Source organism: Meles meles, chromosome 15 (assembly GCF_922984935.1).
Source record: "Meles meles chromosome 15, mMelMel3.1 paternal haplotype, whole genome shotgun sequence".
In the NCBI taxonomy this organism is placed as follows: domain Eukaryota; kingdom Metazoa; phylum Chordata; class Mammalia; order Carnivora; family Mustelidae; genus Meles; species Meles meles.
Genome location: NC_060080.1, coordinates 50,062,387 through 50,073,277, shown reverse-complemented (window position 1 = coordinate 50,073,277; position 10,891 = coordinate 50,062,387). Strand labels below are relative to the sequence as shown.

At 44.0% G+C, this 10,891-nt stretch overlaps 1 protein-coding gene across 1 annotated transcript in view; it reads right to left on the bottom strand.

The window, feature by feature from the left end:
* Positions 1 to 444: 444 nt before the first annotated feature.
* The window catches only part of LOC123925848 (meiosis 1 associated protein), an 84,623-nt gene continuing 74,176 nt past the window's right edge, over positions 445 to 10,891 (bottom strand). Inside the window, exons 8-11 of the mRNA XM_045979409.1 lie at positions 3,019 to 3,225; positions 1,789 to 1,929; positions 1,288 to 1,299; positions 445 to 792 (exon numbers count right to left, since the gene is read on the bottom strand). Of these exons, the coding sequence (XP_045835365.1) occupies positions 613 to 792; positions 1,288 to 1,299; positions 1,789 to 1,929; positions 3,019 to 3,225 (540 nt within the window). The 3' untranslated portion in view covers positions 445 to 612. The remainder of the gene's footprint in view (positions 793 to 1,287; positions 1,300 to 1,788; positions 1,930 to 3,018; positions 3,226 to 10,891) is intronic.

Genomic DNA, 10,891 nt, shown 5'->3' with positions numbered 1-10,891 from the left:
AACACACAAAAATACACACACGCGCGCTCATATACATATGCACACATGCACACACACTTTACCCATAAGTACTCAAGCACCAACCATTTTTCTCTTTGAAGGCTGAAAGGAACTGCTATGTGGTGGGTGTAGTGGGAAGAGCATGGGCTTCAGAATGAGGCTTAAATTTCAATTGTACTTATTTTTCATGAGCTCTGAAAACATTGTCCTTGCCTCCTGAGCTCCAGTTTCCTGAAGTTGACCTGATCTCATCTACTTGCTCACAGGGAACTACGAGGAGAAATTTGGGGTTGGGAATGCTCCTAACAATGGTGGAGACTTACTGGGTATTTAATCTTCATCTGTGTTAAAGGTATCAAATGATCCAAAAGAAAATGAACTCCTGCTTGGAGAAGGAAAAAGTTCAGGTGTGTCTCTTCTGGGCCTGAGTGGCGGGGCGGGGGCGGTGGCAGCACCAAAAACAGAGGAGGGGAAGGCTCTGTTTCCTAGTCACCCGGAGCTCACGGAGGCTCAAGTGGACAGAAAGCGAGTCTGACCACAGAAAGCCATTCACTGTATGAGCCTTCTTATGGCTGTGGTTGAGCAGGGCAGGGGGGATCTGGTGCTGGGGACTCAGGGTCCCCAGGAATACTCCTCCTCATTCTCCTCCCCTGCTTCCTCTTTAGAAGGCCAGAAGAAGGCTTCTGAGGAAGACTTGCTGGCTGCTGGCATCCGGGGGGCTCTGCCAGGGGTTGGAGTCATAGGCAGGGGGGCCACTGTGGCTCGAACTCGGTTTGTCTGTAACTGCCCAGCCTGCAAAGAAAGCAAGCAGACTTCTCTGAAGCCCAGACCACAGTTCCTGATATCCTATCCTGTTCCCTCATGTCCTAATTCCTTCCCATGCTCCATCCCTTGAGTGACAGCCTCAAGCCCCAGGGCAGTCGAGTCCCCTGGGCTCCTCTCCACAGTGCCCGTCTCCTGGCTGAGGGTTCCTCCTCTGTTAGCTTGCCTACCAGCTAACTCACGGTGGGTTCTGCTCCCATCTCTAGACTGACTATAGTTTGGAAAGCTCTTTCTCTTGTAACTTCAGCTAAGGCAAAGGAGGAGTTTCTAAAGTCTCTGTTACTGAGAAACTAGGAAAAGATAATTGGGGCAAAGGGAAATATTATAGAATATGAATTTCAGAAAAACAACTCCATCCTCAATTCCTTTTCTCTCTTTAACCTTCATTGTTAAAGCCCTCAATCTAGTTAACTAACCTTGGTCAGCCTCCTTTTCCTCATCTGTAAAACGAGCATTAATACTTACCTTGCAGGGACGCTGTGAGGATTAAATGAGAAAGACACATGTGAAAGCACTTGTCACAAAACCTGGTAAATGGCTGGTATTCAGTAAATGCTAATTTCCTTCCCTTTGGACATTTCTTTTTCCACCTTCCATTTAGCCTTTTCTTTAAACAGAAGCTGTGGTCTCAGTGCTGTCTGTTTGCTTAGTGGGACAATGGTCTGTTAAATGACTAATGAGTTATCATAAGTGCTACAGTTAAGATACCTAAACATTACCATATGTAAACACCCAGTGCCAGGCACAAAAGCATCCCTGTGGGGCAGGGGTTCTAATTTCCTTTGTCTAGGGCAAAGTGCTGTTCTTTTTCTTCTCCTGTTGGCTTGGTTCTCCCCTCCACCAGGGGAGGTCCAGGGAGGAGGGCTACTCCCTTGGTTGCAGGGAATGGGGTTGGGGACAGGGTAGGAGGGCTCTCTGGGATTCTGGGCACCGTGGGGAGGAAGGGTAGTAGGGAGGGAGCCGTACCTTTCTCAGGGCCTGGCTCTCCCAGCTTGGGTGGAGCCGGCCCTGAGGCTTGATGAAGGTGCTGCTCAGGTGTGAGTACAGATGGCTCCAAGCCTCCAAGGGGTTGTAAGAGGGCTCTAGTTCCAGGCTGTCCAGCAAGCTCTGAGGAAGAGAGAAGAGCAGCCTTACCCAGGGAACTTGAAGTCACAGAACACAAAATGTCAGGCCGAGACCTTGGAGTGTGAGAAGCTGGAGGATGTGTGAAGACCCAGCACTTCACTGAAGACTGAAATAGATGTGGGCCCCATTGGGTGTCCTGGCTCCCAGATCTGAGTGCTTGTGACGACGTACAGTTCCTGCAAGAGTGCAACCTTGAATAGTTAGGGACAGGATGTACTCTGGCCTCAAGAAGTGTGTCATCGGATCTTGAGAGGGGTTGGGAGTGCTGTGAGGGTTACAAGGGAGCCAGTGAGCATGGCTGTGAGTGAGGCAGTGTCCGAGGCCTGGGAGTGCCCCCAGTCTGCCCGGTGAGTACACTGAGTTCTCTGCCTGGCTTGCGAGGTGAGCACAGCCTGAGGACACACAAGCGCAGCATTCCTGAGCAGTCAGGTTTTCCGGCCACAACATCCTGTGCCAGGAACCACTGGCCCCGAAGTGAGACGCTGAGCGAGCCATGGCCACTCGTGCCCACCTCTCTCTGTATGCCCATGGCCGCCAAGGCAAGAACACAATCCCAGGCTCTGTCTTCTCTGCACGTAAGCCAGCGATCCAGCAGTGATGTGGTTCCAGCTCTCCCTGCCCAGAGCCCCTCCTTCTGCCCTCAGCCCAGGGAAGCTGGCAGAGGAAATCCAGAATCCAGGTCCAAGGAAGAGAGGAGGAGGAGGGGGAGGAGCAGGAGAATGGGGAGAAAATAGCCAGCAGCGCAGTTCCCTCTGTTGCCTGGGAGTCTCATTTTGAAGCCCTTCCTATCCTGGGGGCCTGCATTGGCTATCTTTTCCTCAACAAAAATAGATGCTCACAGACAGGTACACACCTCTGCACACACACAATGCAGAGAAAGACCGGTGGGAACACAACATCACACAGACACACATCACATTACTGACTTTCCGCCACCTTCTTGGCAAAACCACTTCTCCCTCTGCACCCCAGTCCTTTCCCCCACAGGCTCGCTCCTCTCCCTCATCCCTTTCTCCGACCCCCAACTCTTCTTTCCCTCTGTCTGTCCTATGAGATCTGAGCTCCACTTGCCTCCACAATCTTAAGGCTGTCATCAGGTGGGTCCTCAGGCAGCATCGGGAAGGGGCTGGGCAGCATCAGTTCCCGTGTGGCTACTGCCTTCACCAGCAGAGTGGGGGAGCGTGATGGCACAATCACATAGAAGGTGCTGGCAGGCTGCCTCAGGCTGTGTCCTCCGCTCAGGGGCTCCCCTTTGGCCAACAGCAGCCATTCTCTTTTCTGAAATAAGGACGTATGTAAGTGCTGGTTCACCTTCAGTCTTTGGCATGTTGTAAAGATCAATCCCCATCAAGACTCTCCCAAGTTCCTCTGGAGGTGTCAGGGAGGCCCAAACCATTTTACTCTGGCCTGAGAGAGAGGGACTTCCTGGCTGAGTTGCTAGTGCCCCAAGGTACTGCTCTTCCTCCTAGCTTGGAGTTGTACACAGAAGGGTTAATGATGCAGGGACAAGTTAAGAGATGCCCTTTAACCTGAAGTAAGTGTTCTCTCCAGAGATGGCTAACATATAACTCAATGGTAAATGCAGAATTTTAAGAATTGTAATTCTTTTTTTAAAAGATTTTATTTATTTATTTGATAGATCACAAGTAGGCAGAGCAGCAGGCAGAGAGAGAGGGGGAAGCAGGCTCCCCACTGAGCAGAGAGCCCAATGGGGGCCTTGATCCCAGGACCCTGAGACCATGACCTGAGTCTGAGCCAAAGGCAGAGGCTCAACCCACTGGGCCACCCAGGCAAGTGCCGCAGGTGTGCTCTTTTAAATCAGGCATGGGAATAAGGCAATTTGCTGTGGTAGTGCTTTGAGGGAAACCACTAAACTGCATGAAATGTGGAGTCGGGATTGTTACAATCATCTGTAAATTGTGCTCTCTTGCTGGAGGTGATCATCACTTACACCTGGCACAAACATAACAGCCTCCCTGCTACAGAAGATGAAAGAAAGCACACTAGCTCTACCCCACTCTTAACTTACACAAAAAGTTGGAAAAAGTAATATGAGAGGAAAGGCAGACGGAAGAAAAAAGATCTTAGGAGATAAAGGAACATTAGTGTCATGGAAGACAAGTGGAAAGTGACACAGAGAAGCACACTAAAAGCCTTGCTGTAGCATTAATGTTGTACTCCAGGGGCAATGTCCTGGGTGGAGGTGATGTGGAAGGTTCTGGACATTTAAAAGCGTCATTTTGTGCAGCACAGATCTCTGAGGAGGTCTGGTAGGCTGGGCAGATGGTAGGTACCTTCAGAAGTGTATCCTTCCTTAACACTTGCTTATATTTGGTAATGTGCTGTCTTCTTGAAGAGCAGATCCAAAACGAGATGGGAAGTCTACTTGATCCTTCTCAAATCCATTCAGTTGTAAATAGATGATGTAGAAATCATGGTTTGTTTATGTGTGTGTTGGGGTGGATGGGGGGATTTGCCCCTGTTCTGAGGACATGACCTCTTTAAGCCTGGAAGGGATGTTCTCTGGAAGGGATAAGTAGCAAGTGGCAGGTCACTCCATTTCAACTGGCTCAAGTAACTTCTTTTTTAAAAAAATTATTTTTATTAACATATAATGTATTATTTGCCCCAGGGGTACAGGTCTGTGAATCATCAGGCTTACACATTTTCAACTGGCTCAAATAACTTCTGGTGTGGACCAGGCTTGGATTATTACAGTTATTCGATATTCTATTTTTATGCTGGTTTATCCATTGTTTGCAAATTAGTTTATCTATTAAGAATGTATTGATTCTTTTTATTTTTTATGTTTTATGACTTTATATCTTTTTATGTTTTATGACTGTTTATGTCCCAAGCACTAGGCATGAGTATATAGAAACTTATTAGATGTGTTCCTTGCCCCTTGAGATCTTATAATATAGTAAAGGAAAAGTTTGTAAATTAATGTTAGTCCAGTATTTAGGATGTTCTGGTTTGCCTATTTCTAGTACTGAAAGTCCTGCATCCCAGGAAACCCCTCAGTCATGGGCAAACAGGGGTGGTCAGTCATCCTTCTAAGACTTCACAGAGCACAGAATATCTTGGCACAGTGGCAAGTCCTTTGGGGGCTAAGAATATGGGAATAGGCATTTTTTGGTCTTTTTTTTTTTAAAGCAATGTGACATTCCTTACACCTCAGTGTTATGGAGTAAGTTCATGACTGCTATATTGTGGGGTTACTAAGAAACTCTGAATGTTGCACACAGAAAAATTATGATCCCTAGAATTTGAGCATATAGGTTTTGAGACAATAGCTAAGTTTCTGTTAGAGAAATAGTATGCAGAATTGAAAGAAAACTCTCAAAAGTAACTCCTGATGTGTGGAAAAATCAGAAGACTGGCAAGAGATCAAGTTGAAAGGATTTTACAGAATGCTAAAGAACATCTGGATGTTCTGTAGATTCTCATTTACAGAGAGGTTAGCAGAAGGCTCGGAAGTAAGAGAGGCAAATGCACTTGTTAGAGTTTGACAAAGATATTAATTTATCTGTAATTCCTAGGAGCATTTGAGGAAAGGGAGAGAAGGGGAAGTTGAACTTTAAGACCCTTATTTTGGACTCTGAATTTCTAACCCCTTCTTGGATAGCATAATGGCACTAGAGATCTGAAGTACACGATCCAAGCTTGAATATGTTACCCAGGTCACCGGTTGACTTGTAGGTACAAGCAGTTGTACCTGTGATGGAAATGGTTAGTTGTCAGAGCAGGTATGCGAAGCTGAGAAAAGACAAAGGGATGTCCCAGAGGACTAGCTTTTGGAGTCCTCAATATGAACAATGCTAAATGATGGTAGAGGACAGGATATGCTTTTGCTCATCTATTTTTTTGAGATTTTATTTTTAAATAATCTCTACACCCAACATGGGGCTTGAACTCAAAACCCTGAGATCAAGAGTCACATGCTATACTGACTGAGCCAGCCAGGTGCCCCTTTGCTAATTCTAAAATAAGGAGAATGATTAGATGCTGAATTTACCAGAAAGCAGGTAAAAATGTGTCTGTATTTGTTGTGTTTGCTACAGAAGATGCTAGGGAGCTTAGATTTTATTTTATTTTTATTTTTTAAAGATTTTATTTTTATTTATATGACAGACAGAGATCACAAGCAGGCAGAGAGAGAGAGAGGGGGAAACGGGCTCCCCACTGAACAGAGAGCCCGATGTGGGGCTCTATCCCAGGACCCTGGGATCATGACCTGAGCCGAAGGCAGAGGCCCTAACCCGAAGGCAGAAGCCCTAACCCACTGAGCCACCCAGGAAGGTGGGGACTGGTTCTGTTTAGAACAGGTATGCACTGGGGCAGAGTTGATGGGCATAATATGCTCCAAGCTCATTCTCCCCCATCTCTGCCTTAACTTCTGATTTCTAAAGCTGTGAAAGAAGGTGTGGTAACCACTGTTGGTTGGCTGGCCACTACTTTCCTGCCACTCTCCCTTCTCCCTGCACATTTTTCAGTCTTTCAGTAATTGACCTGGGGTGACATGTGACCTAGATTTAAATAATGAGACATAAGCAGAAGTTGCTGTGTGAGACTTCTGGAAAAGCTTTGTAATACACTGGCAGGCTTTTTGCCTCTTGACTGTACTCCTTTTTCCTAGGACAGGACTTGATCTTAAAGCACAATAGCCACACGAGGATCAGGCATAGGATGAAGCACATTTGCTATGGATGCTGCCGTAGAAAAATGCAAAGATCCTGGGTCTTTGATGGTATCAGTCTCAGGATTGTCTGTCTCCACACTTCTTCTTGTCATATCAGAAAAATAAATGTTTAAAATTACTCAAGTTAGAGTTGGATTGGCTTTCTGTTAGTTGCAGCCAAAGGAATCCCTTACAGATAGCAAAGGAAAATAAGAGGATATAGCTAATGGGGAGACAGCAGTAGAAAGGACAAGTTTAATGGCACTGGTATAGGCCTTGCCAGGATGGATGGGAATTTATTATAGCAGGTAAAATCTTTAATCTCACCAAACTGACATTTCCTTGGTCTGCCATCAATATGATGTCCTAGGACCAAATTCAGCAATTCGTTTTTGGGAAGTCAAAAGTTATACATGGATTTTTGACTGCATGGGAGGTTGGTACCCCTAACCCCCTATGTTGTTCAGGGACCAACTTTATATATCACAACCACATGGGACTTATCCCAGGAATGCAAGGTTGGTTTAATACCCCCAAATTAAACAAATAATATACCATGTTTCTAGAATAAAGGACAAAGACTACATAATCATCTCAATAGATGCAGAAAAAGCATTTGATAAAATCCAAAACCCTTTCATGAACAAATTAGAAGCAAAGTGAAATTTAACTTGACAAAGGGCTCTATAAAAATCCCATAGCCAGCATCATAAGTAGTGATGAAAGACCAGATGTTTTGCCCTGAGGTCAGGAACAAGACAAAAACATCTGCTTTTGCTACTTCTATTCAACATGTACTGGAGGTGTACTGAAGACAAGAGGCCTCTTTCCCACATTTTCTGGACTATTAGGACTCTAGGATTCTGAGTATGAGCCAGAGAGAGGCACTCAAAAATATTGAATATGTTGGGGCACCTGGGTGGCTCAGTGGGTTAAAGCCTCCATCTTCGGCTCAGGTCATGATCCCAGGGTTCTGGGATCGAGTCCCACATTGGGGCTCTCTGCTCGGTAGGGAGCCTGTTTCTTCCTCTCTCTCTCTGCCTGCCTCTCTGCCTACTCGTGATCTCTGTCTGTCAAATAAATAAATAAAACAAATAAATAAATAAAATCTTAAAAAAAACTTAAAAAATATTGAGTATGTCAACATCCTAGTTCTTGGGGATTAATATTTTCTAAAATTGGGTTAAAAAATACAATAATATGACATTTTTCATATCAGAATACCCTTTATTACTGCTGTGAAGGTCAAGATAGGTGTGAGAACCAGGTACATGGGTGGATAAAGGACAAAAAAGATGAATGGGGGCAGGCTGTGATGGGGAAAGAAATAGCTTCCTAGTGAAGATATTTAAGCAGAATCTGGAAAAAATGGATAGATATTTGTCAGGTAAAGGCATACTGGCATACTGTTCCTGAAGAGTATGAAAAAAAAGTATGGAGGTATGGGAAAGTTTGGCATATTTGGGGGAAATTTAGCAATTTATTAGTGTGCATGGAGTAAAGGATGGAGGGGCATGGTTAAAATTGAAGCAAGAGAAACAGACAAGGCTGGGTCACAAGAAGCTCATGGATCCCATCCTAGCCTGCTGTCTATTCTAGAGTATCTCTGTTTCCCATGCAGCTCAACACTCTAACTTCATTCTAATTTTTTTTAATGGCTTCTGACCTGCTATCACCCCACTCTCAGCTTGGATTTTTATACTTGACTCTTTGCCTAATGTAACCAAGGACTTTCCATTTCCCCACCCATTTACAGCCCAACCAGGTCATTGCCTATGTAGTTAGACTCCCGCTGGACACATCCTGGCTTGAACTCTGTCACTTCTGTGGCCAATTAGGACAGACATGGCCTGTAAAGCTCTGGAATGTTTCTCCAGAGACTCTGACATTTTAAGTAGGAAACTGAAAGACCTAGGTGGTATTTTCATTTCTTTTTCTAGTTCATACAGACATGACTTTGTAAGAGAAATGAGGATGTGGAAAGTGAGTCATTAGCTGCATAACTGAGACTACACAGTAGGATTTGGTAATTGAAATTATGTTTTCCTGGTGGTGGATAGATTCATCTCATAAATACTTAGGAAAGTTAATTATATATATTCTCTACCACATTCCATAAAGCAATTATGCCAGTTTAGAAAAATGCAACAATCCAAAAAAGATAAAATACACAAGGGATTGGGCAAAAGAAAATTAAGGGTAGGGCAAAAAAAGAGCCAAGATTAGGTAAGCTCAGAGAAATGCAAACCACCCACTTTTGCTAAAAGGGAGCTCCACAGCTTTTCCTGATAAAAGTGTTTGGGAAGTTATCTTATGGGTCCTTACTGAGTAGTAAATGTACTTCAAGACCTCCTGCAATCAATATAATGAATTTCATGTGGCTATAGTGTGGTTAAGAGTTTGGGTCCTAGAGTCAACAATTTCTGGATTCCATCCTGGCTCTCTACCAGCTGTGTCATCTTGGAAAACTAGTTAACCTCTCTGGGCCTCAATTTCTTCATTTGTAAAATAGAGATAATGATTCCTACTTTAATAGATAGTTATGGAGATTATATAATTTAATATTTGTGAAGTCTCTAGAACTGATTCAGGCACACACTAGGCAAGTATTGAAATTTTTAACAAAAACATATTGAATAATTATTAGATAATTTTTATTAAATTTTGTGATATTAGAAGTAATTTATAATTCTTAGATATAGATCTATGAAAGTTCCAGAGAATGAAGTAAAAACACATTTTTCCTCTGTGGTCTGGATTGATCTAAGAGTGAAATTTATGGGAATGGATGGATGGCAGGCATCTTTCAGGAAGGGCCTGGGAATGGGTTTATCAAGGGCCTTGCTTATCTGATGAAGTGATATTCTTCTGAGGAAAAGGAAGTAAAATACTCAAACAAAATCATCTACAAGGAGGATGGAAAGATGTAATAGTCAATTCTCATGTAAGAAAATCAGGGGATGGAATAACACATAAGGCTGAAGTTGACTAAGATTTAGAGCACATGTAAAGTGTAATTAGAAAAGTTACCCAACATTTATAGTTGATGAGGACAGGTGGGCTGGCACTAATGACTAGAATTTAATTATGGCAGTGTGGACTTTGCTTAGAAGAACTACTCTAAAAGAAGGGGCAGAAGAAGAGACAGCATTGAAGGAACTGACCTATGTCTATAGTTGTAAGAAAACCCAGGAACCTGAAAATGAAAACTTGGTGGAGCCAGCCAACTAGCTGAGAGTATACCAGAAAATGTATTACAGGCTGCCTCACCAAGTAAGAGATGAAAAGTGAGGGAATGAATGAACATTTAATAAATATCTCCTTCTGCATCCATGTGGGATGGAAAGGCCAGAAGCATGCTTGTTCTTTTGCTAGAACAACTAGAGAAGCTGGAATATGCAGTAACCATTTGTCTGAAGGCATGAGGATGTGCTGAGACAATGAAAATGAGAGGTAGCTAAGTTTCTGGAGAGGAAAGAATCCAAAGAGATGAGGAAATTACTGCAACTGCTTTTACCTTGAGGGCACATGTTGATTCTGAGTTGGAGGGAGAGCAGGTGGTAGCTGAGAATCTAGGATTTGCATATGCTGAGGCACTTGCAAGGGAACAGAGAAACCAGCAGATCTTTTGGTGGAGACCAGTCAGGGGTGGGTGGGTGCTCAAACCAATTTTTCTCTCAGCACATTTACCAAATATGGGGGCCACATGGACAAGAGGCAAAAACGTCCAAGAGAAAGCCTTTAGAAGCAGAGTATTTTAACAGACATGGTATAGAGTGATTAGAGTTGGAATTGTCCAAGGGAAAGGGATGCACATAATATATCAGGTTTCACTGGAAAATCCTAGAAGGCCAGGAGCAAACCAGGGTTAGACTGAGCCTTAGTAGGATCACAGTCCAGCCTGGACTCAGTACAGCTTCTTAACAGAATGGGAGGATTTGTCACCACTCTATCTGCATAGCACAGGTCAGGATGGACCTTCTCTGGAGGTATACCAACTGGAGCCTCTGCAATTTATTCAGACACACTGAGCATCTTTCATTAGAATATTACCAGGTGCACCAAAAGACAGGCCCACATGTCTGAAAATCAGAAGAAAAAAGAGAGCTAAAACAAAGCCACAGGTGATCCGGGTATTGGGATCAGCATACAAGAACTTCAAAATAGCTATGATTAGTGTGCGCAAGAAAATAGGTGAAAAAGATACTTTGGGTGGCTCAGTTGGTTAAAGAGTCTGCCTTCGGCTCAGGCCATGATCCTAGG